The 16593-nt window shown below is 38.2% G+C and overlaps 1 protein-coding gene across 1 annotated transcript in view; it reads right to left on the bottom strand.

The window, feature by feature from the left end:
• Positions 1-785: 785 nt before the first annotated feature.
• ENPP2 (ectonucleotide pyrophosphatase/phosphodiesterase 2) overlaps positions 786-16593 on the bottom strand; it is a 97811-nt gene continuing 82003 nt past the window's right edge. The window contains 7 exon segments of the mRNA XM_081070896.1: positions 786-1385; positions 5943-6099; positions 7244-7376; positions 10539-10616; positions 11507-11642; positions 12636-12772; positions 14090-14164. Of these exon segments, the coding sequence (XP_080927022.1) occupies positions 1215-1385; positions 5943-6099; positions 7244-7376; positions 10539-10616; positions 11507-11642; positions 12636-12772; positions 14090-14164 (887 nt within the window). The 3' untranslated portion in view covers positions 786-1214.

The raw sequence follows: 16593 nt of genomic DNA, 5'->3' as shown, positions 1-16593 counted from the left end.
CAATGTCTTCCTTCTTAAATTTATTCTTAAAGAAAAATTTATAGAAATGTAAAGCTCATTTCACTGACCATAAAAGGGGCAACTGTGAAAACTAACACGATAATAATGAAACAATTTAGCAACTGTTATAGATATGATAACACTAAGGTGAGTCTTTTTCCATGACACAATCAGGAGGGCTGAAAATGTTTGAATGACTTCTTTACCCTGTGATTCATTATTATTTAAAGCCATAATTGTGTCCATCTAAAATCATCCAACCTACCATTCGAACCTTTCTGTCATTTTGTATTATCACTAGACCATTCTCCAAACGGCCACCTTGGTACTTATTATTTACCTTGATTTATTGTTTATACTTTTATGTCTATATCTCATCCCACTGTCTTAGTTCTCTTTATTATCCTCCATGTTTCTTAGGTTGATACTTTATACAGAATATATGCTCAATACTTTCTCAGTTGAGTCTAATACTTAGAGCTTTGAACCAACTTGATCAAAAGAATCTATTCTGCCAAACTTCAAAATATTTTTAAAAGAGATAGGATATTCAGGAGTTCTGGTCTCCATTTCCCTCTGTCCTTTTGATTTTCCATAGATATGTACCTAAAGTATCTCATCCAGGCCACCGAAGAAGTTGAACATAATGGATGCCCATTTGAATGTGAACTATTTTCAACTAGGAAGAGGGCCCAATACAGGAAATGTATACCTTTCATGCATGAATATACCAAATGCAAACACTCTAATTCATAGGTGAAATAATGGCCAAATAAAAGCAGAAAAAAACTGAATGTGTGATTTATTATATTTAAGATTGGTCTATAAGGCTTAAATATGTCTGTCATAATTAACAGTAAATGAATGCAACTTTACAAAATTAGTATTTCAATACAGTACAGGACTAAATGTGGCAACCGTGCATTGGAAAATTAACATTTCCTCAATGCAAATATCAAACGTGCAGCACACTTTAGAAGCTTCCACTAAAAACGCAAGCTGCAGTATTTATTACAAGCTCTACGCAGAACACAAGACTACCTAAATCAAGCATTAGAGAAAAACAGTGGAGTCATTTGGGCGTAATGTGTCAGATTTGGTACAAGATTAAAATACTAACATTTTTTTAATGACCTGGTTTCAAATTAATAAATACAAAAACAATATAAAAATATACACCAGTTGATAAGACTGCACTGCAGAGGATCAGAAAGTTAAATCTCGCTCTCATATGTATGCAGGTATGTCTTTAGTGTCAGAATCTCAGAATAGCTGCGGCTGGTCTTTCGGAAGAAATCCAGACTAGTGAGATGTTCAATGTCCCGCACCCGAGCTGTGTGCAACTTCATGAGATCTTCTACCCATTTTGACTCATCCTCTGAGTTCTGCAATGCAAACAGAATACAATAAGAGTCACAATTTTCCAAAGGAGTTCTCCAAATGGTCAGCTTGTGCCAAGTCCACAAATGACCTCTCCGCACTCCTGCACCCAGAGCCTATGAGTGCTATTTCTTCCTGGCCTCCCTGCCACTCAACCACATGCCTGTCAGTAACGCACCACAAATACCTGCCCGTGGCTGTAAACATTTTCAACAGCAATTAGCTGTACCAAATAAACGAGACATGTGGTATGAAAGGGCACTTGGCTCAATCGCTTCTCAAAACATAAATCAAATTTAGGAAAACCAAAGGTCATGGAGAATTCAGTAATGTGTTGCTCTTCCCCTGCTGTCAAATTGCAATGTGGAGCACAGAGCACAGATAAGTTGGAATGCTCTTCTGCCTCCCCAGGAAAGTGAACAGCTTGTGCCCAAAGCCCAGAACCATGTGCGTGCATGCCTAGTCTTCCAGAAGAACCTGCTACGTCAACAACATCATCTCTTAGAGTGCAAGGAATTGACATTGGAATAATGAGTTTGACTTGAAGCAGCTCAGTTGATCCACCCGGCCAGCACTTTGGGGCCAAGAGGCCTCGTTTGGAATTCTGGCTCTACCACGTCCCAGCTTTGAGACTTTGGTCAAGCTACTTGACCTTCCTATGCCTCAGTTTCTCCATTGATTCAAAAGGATAAGAATGCTTACTTCAACAGCTCCCTGGAGGGAGAAAGAAGAAGAGGATGGAAGAAGCGGGGAGGGAAACTAAAGTAAGGAAACATCATGGAAAAAAAGGGAAAAAAAAATCTCCTTCTGTCTTAGCTCCTTGCCAAGAACTGCCTCATTGGCACACATTCCAAACAAAGGACATTCAGATGTCCCACACCAAACAATCTATTTCATGTCTGAGCTGAAACTAAAAAGCAATTCAGGCGAAGCAGTTCTTTACATTTTAAAAAGATCTTCTTTCACTTTTGAGGGAAGTTGAAAGAAAGAATGACATCTGTGAGCCCTGAGGTTTATAGGGAAATGCCTATCTTCATTAGTAGACATGAAGCAGAAGAGCCTCTGCAAATAATTTCATTCTCAAATGCCCCCTAAATTGCAATAGCTCCCAGAAGTCTTTCTCTAAGTTGAAGGGTGGTTGCACGTCCAGGGCTGAGAATGTTCAAACATGCCCTCACCCAACTCTTTTCCTGCTGGTGGTCTCAATGAATGACCCACCAAAGCCCAAGAACCTGCAATGGGTTTTCTCAGAGAGCTCCAACCCACACAGACCTGGACAGGGAGCTACAGCAGCTTGTTTAGCCAGTGCTAAATGTGTACCACGAGGGTGTTGGTTCAGGAAAGTGATGCCTGGCCATCCCAGGCAAAATGAAGAAACAGGAAGAAATTTCTTTGCAGGCTGGGGAAGTAAGGATTTTAACCCTCCATGCCCCACCCTCCTAACCCAAGCTAACCAAGATCTCCGCAATTCACAGGAAAGGAAAGACCTAAATATAACTCTACCCACAACGGTACTGACCAATCCTTGGCGTGACCATATAATTAACGAAGTAGGAGGTCTCCAAAGCCCTTAGGACCCCCTCAGAGTTAGCAGAGTAAGCATGAAGCTATATTTTGGGAGAATTTTCGTATTCAACTCATTTATTTGATTTTCAATGGTCAGTAAGTCATTTGAATGTGTGGGCAAGGGGTGACAAGGTTGTTTTCTAATTTAAATAATGGCCAGCTAGGATTATAAGAATTCAGGGGAAAATCTGTGTTTTGCTATTTCTTCCCTTGGGAAGTGATTTGCTAAATTCATTGGAGGGACATCTTTTTATGGTTCTCACGTGCTAAAAATCGAGCATCCCATTAGTCACTAGCAAATACTGGCTATGCTTCACATGAAAACAATGTCTTCTGCCTGATGTTGGCTGGCAATCGACAGAAGTATATGCGGAGGAAGAACCTGGTATAAAATGCAAAACTGATAAAATTCAAATAAAAGTCCATGTGTACCAAGGGAGGAAGGAAAAGAGAAACTTCAAGAATATACAACTCAGAACATTGACGCAAACCAAGGCACAACCCAGGAATTTGCCTATTGTCTTTCTTCCTCTGAAAATGTACTGTTCACCTGACTTTCTCCCAGTTGACTTTGGGAATTGAAGCCCCAGAAGTTTTAAGGTGAACTTCCAAGCAAGGTGGTTCTTCAATAAGAAGCATACTGGCCATGGACTGTCTAAGAACTACCTCTGAGCTCTACTCAGACTCAGGAACCAGGAAGAAAAGGAAGACACATTAGTGGATTTAATGTGTCTTCTGTTTGCCAGGTGAAAATTTTGCCGTAACTAAAGAATGATTCTGACCTGAACTTGGACCGTTTTCAAACCCTCCCCTCACCAAATTCCCCTAACAACAGAGACATTTGAATATGTATTTCCTAAGGATCTAGGTATACCTTCAATGGCTTATTACGAATCAAATGTTCTTTGCAGTCTCTGCTTTACCTCAAAAAATGCATGGCGATTTTGAATTTCACTCCATTAACATGTGTTTATTTATGTTTTGCCAAAATTTTACCTTCCCACAAAATTTTTTTAGGAAAACTGAAGTTCAAAGAAAGTATATTATGTAGCAATACAGAGGCGTTATATCCCCCTATACAACATTAGCGACTCTTAATGATTTACGAACAAGCAAAATGGAGAAGGTCAAGCCAATATGTTAATGACAACTCATCTCTCTTACAATTCCCTTGCTTCTCCACCTCTCATTCAATTCTTTATAAGATCTTACTGATCCCTTTGGTAAAATATTGCTGCTTTCCGCCCTTCTTAAATTTCTAAGATCACAACCCCAGTTCAAGTTGTTACCTCAATCCTGTGAACCTTACCAAAGTTCCCTTTGAGCACCACGTTTGATCCCCTCCAATTCAAATTTATTTCCCTGAAGCACAAACTAAAATATTGCTCTTAAGCTTAAACATTTTCCATGGCTTTCTAATGCCTGTACAATAAGAAAAAGTCCTCAGATCCCAAGGTTCCACTATAGAAATCTGGTAAACGTGAAAGAGGATGGGCTTTTGGAGTCAGAAACCTTGCATCTAAAGTTCTGCAATCCTACTAACCAGCCAGGTAACCATGTAACATACTTCCCCTTTATTTGCTACAGGTTTCTCAATCATTAACAAAAGGGGATAGTGATAACCATATATCCTCTGCCTCGTAATTACATGATCAGAAATAATATATGCAGAGGACCTGGATAGTACTTGGACGGCAGCATGTACTCAATCAATAGTCACAACGACTACTACTGCTATTGTGAATATTATTACTACTTCTTATATTTCAAATTTGATTTCAAATAACGTCTAAAATCATGTCTCCCACTGTTACCCTCATTTCCAGTATTCTGGCCAAACTTAATTAGCTTTTTTGGCCATGTTTCAAAATTTTTTTTTTCCTGTATTCCTTATCTTCTTTGGATAATCACAGCCTAGATCTTCACCTACAATTGAAGCCATAGCCCCAAAGCTACCTTGCCCATGAAGCTGATAATTTCTGTGGAAGCTATTCTTACAGCACTTTGCCTCTTAGTGTAGCAATTCCTGCACCTGTTTCATTTCACCTCTCCCCCACTGAAGGCTGCCTAGAGTAGTGACTATGTTTCTACAAAACATGTTATTGTTTCTCCCGGTACCTTACACAATGTGGGGATCTGAGTACTGCTTGTTGACTAAAAATCAGCTCCTGTAGATTTTATCCCTGCTCCTTCTATTAAATGAACAAAAGCATAAAAGACTATTACTTCTAAAATCAGCTTTGGAGCACAGATTTTTCCATCACATTGAAGAGACCTGGAGTAATTATGTGATTTATACCTGAGAGCAGAATTACTTCAGGGCCAGGAGCATACAGCATGACTCCTGTTTACCTGTATGGGCTGTTTTCATCATGCCATCCTGTCTCCACGTAGGGATGAGTGAATCAGGAGTCATCCTGATATTTGAGAATGGGGTGACCTGTTCTATTTGCCCTCATAACTAGTAGCAAAGGAAAATCTGATTTGTGAAGTATCTACTTCTGTGTGTGTGTGTGTGTGTGTGTGTGTGTGTGTGTGTGTGTGTGTCTTTTTAAATATTTTTGTTACAGACATTTTCAAACATCCACAAAAGTAGAGAGATTAATATAATGAGCCCCCATGAACTCTTATCTAGTTTAAACAATTATTAAAATTTTGCTACTTTTCTCTTTCTTTTTATAAAATCTATATGTCTTTTGCAAAACTGAAAACATTTGGGCACTTTCATCATTTGTCAAAATCTAAGACATAAATAGAACTACATTAAATGCACATTCACACCCCTACACACTCTTACATCGAAAAATAAAAAGCCATGAGAACATACAATTCCTAAGTGTTGAGTCAAGTTTTGTTAGAGTCCTCTCTTCTTTCCACTCGGCTGTATAATCCAAATGTTTCATAATAAGTGTGTTCTAGTTCAACCGTGGGAATACAAATTGAGAAATAAAGATGAATTATGTAAGCAAATCCTAAAGGACTCTCTTTGAACTCACATTGCAGCTCTCCTCGTTGTCGGGTCTGTGAGGAAGGATGAATGAGGAGACGGAGAGGGGGCCGTCACACTTGTCCGCAGGCTGAGTGAAATCCAGGCAGCTGGTGATGATGCTATAGTAGTGGGTCGGAACGGGAATGGAACTGCCTTCCACGTACCTGAAACAGGAAGGTAAAATAAAATTACAGCTGGTGTAGGAGCTTTCATTTTCAGGTGATGACCAATGAATATTGCCTAGGTCACTAAAATTCCCACTCAATAGAATCAGTTTTCTCTTCTAAGCACTAGCCCACTTCTCTATCTTTGAACATGTTTTTGCTGCCTGAAATCACACTCACTCTCAACCTGGCAGAGCAAAAAAGATATTCTAGGCAAAGAAAACAGTTTGAATCAAGACTTGGACACTGGACATGAAGAATAGATCAATGTAGCAGAACTGTAAGGCTGGAAGAGTCAATAAAAGCCAAATTATGGAGGGTTCTAAGTGCTGAGCTGTGGTGTTTGGGCATTATTATTTAGATAGTAACGCTCCACTGAAGATTTCTGTGCGAGGGAATGTCACTATGAGAGCCATGTTTCGGGGAAGTAACTTTCATAGAGTTGTATAAAATGGACCACAGACAGGAAACACTGAAGCTAAGGGAATAACAGCCCTTTTAAGCCACAGTGAGATTCTGAGCTGGGTACAAAGAACTCACTTACTAAAGGAAATACTAAGAACTGAGTGTTAGTGATGAGCCTGGGAGGATAGAACATTAAATGATGGCATTATGAATTTGTCGTATTTTTATTTTCTTGCCTTCTCCACCAGACTGTAAGTACGTGGAAACAGAATATTCTTATTCTATTATCTTATCAATAGCAACACAGAGAGGGATAGAAACTAGATTTGACCAAAGTCTATATGCAATTTCCTATTGATATGTACTAATTCTGAAAATCTAAAGGATTCTAGAAGTCTCCCCACACCCCAATAATGAAGATAAGTGAAAATTATCATCTTCCCACAGAAAAGTTGTTGAAGAATAAATGACAAAACATTTTTTAAAATATTTTGATACATTTTCTTTTCTGGGACGCAAAAGTGCATTTATTTACCACAAAACCCAATTCCATTCCAACCACCAATGCCACGCTTAATCAAAGGTTCAAAAGAACTGAAAAAAAAATCATAAAGAGATTCAAAGAGCAAAAGATTGAAGGGGTATCCCTTTTTCTCCAGTACGTGAATATTTGAAGAAATAGTCCTGAGTGAGATCTTGGAATTTAAAAATGCACAATAAGTGGAAATTAAAAGCTTACTGTTTGATTTTGTCCTGTGTGTCATGTAAGCCATCAAAGTCATAGTCAAAAATTGGTCCACTTATCACATTAACTCCATTCCTTTCTGAAGCATATTTCTTTACCAGTACCCTTTGGAAATAATTCCAGACTCCTGTGCAAAGACAAAATCAATAGTTCATGAACAAAACTCCTTGTTTTGGCCAAATTCTCTCTACGATGCATTCTACAAGCTAAATCTCTCAAACCAAGAGTCAAGAGCGCTGTTGTGATTCTTGAGTAGAATACATCCTAAAGCATTAGCTGTATGTGTGTGTCATTTATGGATCAACAAAGAGAATGACATGGGGACATTGGTAAGAGAGTTTACCCTAGCCCAATAAGTCAGGGAAGGATTTTGCAGATGAAGTGGTTACTGAGCTGAGATCTGAAGGATAAGTGGGTGTTTCGTAAGCAAAGAAGTGGAGATAGGACATTCCGGGCAGAGAGAACAGGAAGTATAAAACAGGAAGAACAGTATTTGTGAGAAATCAATAAAAAGCTTTAATCTACTTTTTCTTTCTTCATGATCTTATAGATATGCTAATTCCCCAGTTTATGTCTCTAGCCGTGACAGAGCTCCAGGCATGCCTTCCAACCATACATCTCACGATCCACTTGAATACTTAATCATGTAGAGCAAAAAATTATACAAACATAATTTTTGATTTTCCTTCTCAATCTTGCTCCAACTCTTGGCTTTCCCATCATAGTTAGTGGCACTCGCACTTAACCAGATGCTCAGGTCAAAATCCTCAGACATCCCTGACTTCTCTCCTTACTTCATACACATGTGACCAAGTCCTGTCAGTGCCACCTCCAAAATACATCGCAGCCGTCCAATCTGACCACTTTCACCGTTTTCACTGTGTCCACCCTGGTCTAAGTTACCATCTTTTCTGCAATGAACTACTGCAAAAGACTACTTGCTAGGCTCCCTGTAAGAAACTCTTGCTTCCTTGTAGCCTGTTTTCTATACAGTAGCCAGATGGATCCTTTATACCACAAATCAGACTGTATCACACTTCCCCCAACACCAATTTCTAACACTCCAGATGATTTCTCATTGTACGTAATTAGAATAAAATCCCAACTTTGCACCTTGTCCCTGCCTACCTCCATGACTTTACTTCCTACCAATTTCCCCTCAGGTACGTGGCTTTCTTCCTGTCCCCAACCTTGTCAACTTGTTTCCAAGTAAGCTTTTGCATTTGCTCTTTCTTTTTGCCTGGAAAACTCATTCCCTGATCTGTGCATGGCAGGTTTCTCTTCCATTATTCTTTGCTCAGTTTCAAGGTCACCCCCTGGAAAAGACTCAATTGTCCACTCTAGCTCCAGTTTACATTAGTACCAACCAATCAGAGGGGCAGGAGAGGAGCAGAATGGAAAAGAGAAAGGCAAAGGAAGGAAATAGCAAGAGAACAGGAAAGGCAAACGATGAGTTGGTTCTGAAATGTATTAAGATTCAACTTACTATGTTCCATTCTACATGGAGGTTATAAAGTTCAGGCTTTATTACTCCTTACCTCCTCCTATTTAAAAGTACTTGGCCAGTTTTCTCATAGTATTTCAACTGCTTATACCTTCTGATACTCTAAGTGAGAAAGAACAGGCTACCAAAGCCAAAATACTGCAGATAATTATTTGCAATAAAGAAAGGAGGACAGAGGAAGAGAAATTCAAATGTTAAGCATAAAAACTAGAGAGGCAAGGAGGGGAAAAAAATCACAATAAGAACAGTCTAAAGGCCAAACCCACATGTGGCATGTGAATAAAACCATTCCCTGGTGAAGAACAGTGAGCCCTCTGTGAAAGGACTTTTGCCATGCCAGCCTCAGGGTGGTACCGAGTGTTTCCTTTATTACTGCTTGGTCAAAAGGCATCAGTAAAGAATAGAGAAATCCAGGAAACCCTGATGTGTGGAAATTAAAGGAAGCTGTATTTCATGTAATATTGTGAGAAATGTGTCTCTGTAGGTTTCTGAGACATTTCTCCATTGTGCCTGAGAACAAACCAGGAAACCTTCTTTTAAGAGTATACTTTACTTTTTCACTCACAAGCAATGGATTCTATCTTTGAATAAACTAATTTACTAAACTAGGACATAAAACAAACTTTTTATTTCTCTAAACCATGTTGGACATTTCACCAATGTCGAAAGTTGGGGAGCTTGCCACTCTAGATGATACTCTACAATCATTCATTCCGATGAGTCCAATTTTGAAACTTTATTTCAACCCTTAAAGTCCTGTAACATAATGTTATTTACCAGGTAGGCAGAGGTGTCTTCTTTTCCTACCTTTCCTTATAAGCATATAAGTCTGCTTATTGTAAATGAACTAAAGGGAAGTAAAAGCTACTCCAGAATGCTTTCTCTATGTATGTATGTATGTATGTATGGATGGATGGATGGATGGATGGATGGATGGATGGATGGATGGATGGATGGGCAAATGAATGAATTCTTTGTTACGAGAAATAGAAAGCATTGTTTTGGTCATTGGACAATTAAGTCATAGATCTGTATATAAACTACTGAGGTCATGCAATCAAACCTCTTAATTTTACAAATGAGAGGTTAAATGACATTTCTATGATTGCGTAGTGAGAGGTCACTCTCCTGGGACTAGAACTCAGTTTTTGGCCCAGGGCTCATTGTCTCTATACTATTCATAGCATCACTATCATCCACAAATATTTATGTCACGTACAAAAAACTTAGAAGTGTTCAGAGAAACTAAGATACTTTTCGCGGCTCTAAAACCAATGTAACATTCTAATAATTCAGAAGACAATTACGTTCTTGCTAAATTTCAGGATCAATCAAAATACATCATCATTATCACCCTAAAGCAGACTGGTGCTACAAGTAGCTTTTACTGTAACATCCAGTAAATAAATATAGATGTTGTTAAATGTCAAGTGGCCTCCGGAATACAGAGAAGACCCCTTTTAAAGAGCTTTATAGTGAACATGGAAATAGAAAGAACACCAGATGAGAAGGAAAACACAAGCTTGGTTTCGTTCAGCTTCTACTATTCATAATCTGGGTCACTTCTTATGATTTGATTTCTTAATTATAAACCATGAATAAAGAATCTGCCAATCTCCCTCACAGATTCATATTTTGGATTAACAATAGAGAATTTATATGAAAGGTCTTCAAAAATCATAAAGACGAGACACAAAAAGTAGTACAGAGGTAGAAAAGGTAAGTGGCAAATCTAGAAATACTTTTTTCATAAATCATAGTTTACTAGGTAAATATTGGACTTACGTTTGAAAGCAGGATACATTGGAACCATATTTGTTACAAGGAATGCATCATATTTAGCTTCTGGTGAAGAGCTCAGATCTAAATATTAGGAAAACAAACTGTCATTTCTTACCAAAACCTGTATCAATTTAAAAAAAAAAAATCAATCTTCTAAAGTGGTCCAAACAGGATAAAGTAGATGGATCTACTCTTTTATTTCCACTCAATCCTTCATTTATAGAGAATTTCCTATATCCCCTCCCATTCAATCTTTCTTTTACTCAACAGTTGTCCCTCAAAAATTTTTACAATGCTTCTTCTTCCTAACTCGTCTTTGGTCTACTAAATAGTATGTAAAGAAGTCCTTGATGTCACTAGTATAATTTGGACCTTAAACAAATGTCATTAAGGTAATGAGAGATAATTAAAGGGTTTCACATATTCTTAAGAGATCACCATGATGGTATTATTTAAATAATTAATATCTTTTTTTTAAAGGATGAACTTTTTTTTAATAAATTTTATTGGGGAATATTGGGGAACCGTGTGTTTCTCCAGGGCCCATCAGCTCCAAGTAGTTGTCCTTCAGTCTAGTTGTGGAGGGTGCAGTTCACTGGCCCATGTGGGAATCGAACTGGCAACCTGTTGTTCAGAGCTCACCCTCTAACCAACCAAGCCATCCAGCTGCCCCAATTAATGTCTTAACGGTTTACTATTTCACTTTCAGATTCTCATTTCACGATGGAGAGGGCACACAGAATATTCCCTTGCACTTTAAAATTCCTCTGGAGAATAAGATGTGTGCAAGCTGGTCTCTTTCCTGGCCAATTTTAGAAGGATCCCACAGAAGCTCGTCTCTTCAATCTCTGAAACACCATCTTGAAGAAATGCTGAAAACCACTGACGTCCTACATACCAAGTCGCACACTCCAGACTCCACAAAATTACATCCCTTTAGAATGGTCTGATCCTGATACTCTATAACTTACAGGGGGGGAAGAGGAATCCGTAGGACATCTGTTTATCATTTTTGTAGGCCAAACAGCTCTGACTGAAACTCGGAGAAACACGGACATCAGGTCGGACACAATTGGTTAAGTGCTCGGGGATGCCAGACACCTCCGCCTGCATGGTGAGTCAGAGGTATTCAGTAATGGCATCGCAAAGACAACGTCAAACCAACAGTACAAGACTGAAACCAGATTGCTGTGTTATAGACAGCCAGAATCAAAACCCCGCTAGCTTTTACTATGGCTCCTATGCTCATAATCTGACTCCTTAAAAAATAATCGAAAGACCTCAGTTTGAAATTTTCAAACTCTTTTTTTAGCAGAAGTCTCTTGATAAAGTTTTAAGGAAAACAATGTATAACACAGAATACAAAGCAGAAATCCCCCTGTTGAAATAATAAATAGTATTCTACAGAAGACACTTAAAAAATAACGCTCTGAGCAATTATATAGACATATCTCCTATAAAGAGAAAGACTGCATATATATTGCATGCGCCAGAACATACACACGTGCACACAACAGACATTAACAAGAAGCTGTGTTTGGGGTAATGGAAGTACTCATTTGTATTCAATAATTAAAAAACATATTCTCAACTGCCAAGTAATATTTTCTAATTCCCGCTATAAATTTACCTATCTCACCTTCATCAAAACTGAAACACCAACATAAAACTTTTATTAGAATAGGATGCTAATGGTGGGGGAAGCTGTATGTGTGTGGGGTAGGTGCATATGGGATCTGTGCCCTTCCCACTCCATTTTTCTATGAAGCTAAACTGCTCTACAAATAAAGTCTATTCAAACCAACACACAAACCTAGGTGGCTTCTGTAACTATTGGGCTATAACAAGCAGAGCAAAAGACACTAAAAGAATGAGTATACTCCCTTCAATATTTAACACATTACCATGAAGTTATTTGAACACTGAATAAAGTCTAGTTCAAAATATTGTGCAATAGATCCAAACTTGGATGTATTTTTCATCAGGAAAAAAATTAAAAATTTTTCCTAACACAAAATTCCATTGAGCCAGCAATTGTTCTATCAATGCAAAGAAAGTAATCACATGAAGAATTTTATTCAACCCAATTTTCTCAATGACCTGTTTGGAAACAGTGTATGATGTCCAGAGTGACATTAGGAATATTTCACTATAACCACTTTCAAAGTCAGTATGATATAAGATATCATATCTGGTCCGATAGAGCACTGCAGGCCGTCCATAGAGAAGGTGTCTCTCTAGGGAAGAAAAAAATAAACTGTGTTAAAACATAAATTAAACTTTACATCAAATGTTAAATATTGGAAGAGAGTCCAGTTGTCCAAAATTTGCTTGCTTACTTAGTAATAACATAGAGCTCCTTCTCCTTAATTTAATCAAGATAGTTTTCCTAACACTTCTGTGGTTTATCTGATCACCTAAGTATGGGTCAAGGCTTACAGTTATCAAAACTATAACGTAAATGCCATACTTATTTGAACGCTTTTTTTCAGTAGTAAAGAATTTGAGTCTGTATAGGAAGGAAACACGATTAGTAAATTTTGAAAGGATTCAGCAGAATGAGAAGTCAACATGATTGATTTTTGTAGAATCAATTCCTTTGACCCCTGAAAAGGCTCACCAAATTAACCGATGATTTAATTAAGAGGAAGGCACCCTTCGATCATTAGTTGCAAACAGCAACTCAAATATGCATTACTTCAGCATAAACAGTGAGCAGTAATGAGCATTTAAAGTAAGCAGCTTTGCCACGAGGAGGAAAACTCTTTCGGTAAGAACTTAAAGGAACATGTATAGATAAAATAAGTCTTCATTCAAGAGCGATGTTTAAATACAGAAGAGGGGAGATCATCGGTTACCAAAGAACTCAGTTAAGACCCCGGAATGTAGATTCAGACCTCCAAGAGAAAGCTCTCCTCTTAGGAAAAATAAAAGGTCTGAAGCCTTACTCTTTTAGGAAGAAGAGATGGGAGTTTAGTGTGCAAACTTTCATTCCACACCCGCAAGAAATGGCTGGAGCTTGATCTGCCCATTTTGGATAAGTTAAAGTCAGAACTTCCATAGATTCTTGGAAATTGGGGTCCTATAGATGAAAATATTTAGAGATTGAGGTATTGAGTTTTAGGCAATGCACAATTCCCTAAGTGATAATCAAAACAAATTTATGATTATTTTTATTAGAGAAAATCAGTTCTGGCAATCACTTATTAAATTATTTATACATGTTGCTTTAATTAAAGTATTACCATTCTATGCAAGTAACAGAGGAAACTCTTCGTAGACCCTCCCCAAGTAGAACTGCTGATTTGAGGCAAAGCAGCACACACTGTTACAGCACGAGCCTGTTCTGGGTAGTTTGGCTTCAGCATTGCATTATATGTAGAAGCCTTCGTTTATCTGCCAAATTTGGGGACCCACCCCTAAGAATTAGAATATAATGTGATAACATTATACAAATGAAATATAATGAACAAATAAAAAGCCAGCAAATCATAACAGTAGTACTTGGGGGCAGTAAAACAAGTCAGGCTTTCCCTTCAAAACTCAAACCAAACCTTTTCTAGGTTCAAAATTTCCATTAACGTTTTCCTTGTTTTCATTTTTGTTGCCTCTGAATTTCCTGGTTTCAGCTGGAAGCAGAAGTATCAAAATTCTTTGAGAAGCTATTTTCTTTTTATCATTCAAGTTTTAATGCTTACCAAACATATTCTTCCAAAATCAAATGCAAACCTAGCATCCAATCTACTCCATGAATGGACAACAAACCAGCAGCCACATCTAACCATGCAACACCCCTCCTTAAAGCAGCCAGCAAACAATAATCTTGAATAATCTATAGACTCCACCAACTCTTGCTCCTCTTCTATAGTCCTCCTCATTTATTGGCATTTCTCAACATAACACTCTGTTCCACGAAGGTTGATTTATTTGCAACACTGCTCATGACCGTTAGAAATTCTATGTTTCTAGACACGCGACTCCCTTTCTCTCTACCGGAAGTAAATTTTCTACCAGTCGTGTCACTGATTCCATTCAAATTTTTCATTAATGTGTTCCCCCTCATCAAACATTTACTGAGCACTTTCTCCGTGACAGGGCTTGGGCTATAGAATAGAGATTCGGGGCAAAGATAATTAAGATACAGCTCTTACCCTCAAAAAGCTCACAGTTCAAGGAGAGAGACCAACATGGCACAAATTACTAAAATGCAATATGGAGTGCAATATATCAGAGATACCTACAGAGTGAAAAGGGAACACAGAGCATGATGAATGCTGCAAATGAGGGTGAGGTGGCATCAGGACAGTCCCCACAGAATATACGAAGCTAAGCCAGGTTGACCCCACATCTGGTTTATGCCTGTAGCCTTGGCATACTTGTTAACAATGCCTCTTTTCATACTCAAAAATGATGATAAATAATATGATCAGTTTAGCCCTCGTGGAAGAGACATGAGGAGGAAGAGGAGAGAGAGAGCAAAAGGGGAGAAATCTTAAGCTTCACTTTCTCCTGAAAGATTTCCCCAGTTAAGCTTCTCCACTTCTATTCACTCTTCTGCTTTGCATGTATAGACTGTATAGTTTTATGTATAGATGTATAGTTTTATTCAGACGTGCACTTCATTACTTACAACTGAAATTTTGGGCGCATGGCTGCAACACAAATATCATGTGACTAAATTTCTCTTACTTGCTAACTGGGCAAATACAGCATGAAGAAAAACCTATGCAATAGATTCGACAGTTTCCTGAAGTTCATCAACCAAGCTCCCCAACCCAAAGAATCTACTTGGGTCTTCCTGAAGCATAATAGTGCCATCTAAGAAAGAGGTGAAATCATCTTTGCAGTAAGAAACACAAACTTCAAAATCCAGAATAAAAATTTAGACTTTCCTTTCTCAGTTTATCAGAGTATCAAAGAACCACAGAGACTCAAAGAGTCACAGCCTGACTCTGCTACTCTTTATGACATCTTGGGCAAGCCACACATTGCATTTACATTTCGTAAATGTCCCTAGTTGAACCGTAAGAGTGTACCTGAATCTCAGTCTTTGAACACGTAAGCTCTTCATCTCCAGACAAGACTGTGAGCCTCTGCTTTGAAAATATGTTTGTCCTGACTTCTTGATATGGAACCAGTACAGTCCATGTTTCCCCAGATTAGGTTCCTACTCCATGGAATTCCAGACAGAGCCTTCATCCTACACCCCAGATCCCTGTTTACAATAGTATTGGGCATTTTGGGTACATGCCAAGGTTCTCCTCCAGATACCACATTTGGCAAAATACTGTGAGGCAAATCTTTTTAAGTGGTGTGGACTTCCACAGCACTCATTCTTTTTGTGTTCCAAAATTTGGTCATCTAGACTTGAGTTTGTGTTTCTTTTCCCGTCTCAGCTTCCTGATTCATACTCCCACAGATTAGCTGGCTGACTTGAGAGCCACATGAAAATCTCTCCTTTTTGTTTATTTTTTAAAATGTTCATTCCCACAATAAAATGCCCCTACATTTTGCCACAAAATCTCTACCCAAGGTCTTTCTTTTTCCTACATCCTTTCTTCTCCTTTGCTTACTGTCATTTATTGCCATGGCAACCTCCGCTGGGATTCTATTAGTGTTCTGTGCTTTCTCACCTCAACCCTTAAAACACTATGTTGTAATTCATCAACTGGCTAAATTTCACAATAAAATAAGAAGAATAGGGATTTTATCTGTTTTGTTCACCACCATATCTTTAGCTGCAACAATGCCACACACATATATACTTGGTAAATACTTGTTGAATGCTTGTTTTGTTTTTCTAAAATACCATTTTTTATGACTCTAAAGAATTTGCTTTTAATGTGATGTGCCTTATATGACCCCAAGAGATAGACTAAGCAGATCAATATCATCTCCACTTTACTAAGAAGGAATTGGAGGTTTGTGATTTGTATACAATCATTCAGCTACATAGCAACACCCAGAATCTAGGCCTCCATTCTCCTGGTCCATTATTCTCCTCCTAGTGTTTTGAAAGCAGTCTACATTTGGATACTGACTGCTGGGTTATTCCAAT

This window comes from Rhinolophus hipposideros, assembly GCF_964194185.1.
Source record: "Rhinolophus hipposideros genome assembly, chromosome: 13".
Lineage (NCBI taxonomy): Eukaryota > Metazoa > Chordata > Mammalia > Chiroptera > Rhinolophidae > Rhinolophus > Rhinolophus hipposideros.
Note: the sequence above shows the minus strand (reverse complement) of the source record. Positions and strands in the feature narration are given on the sequence as shown.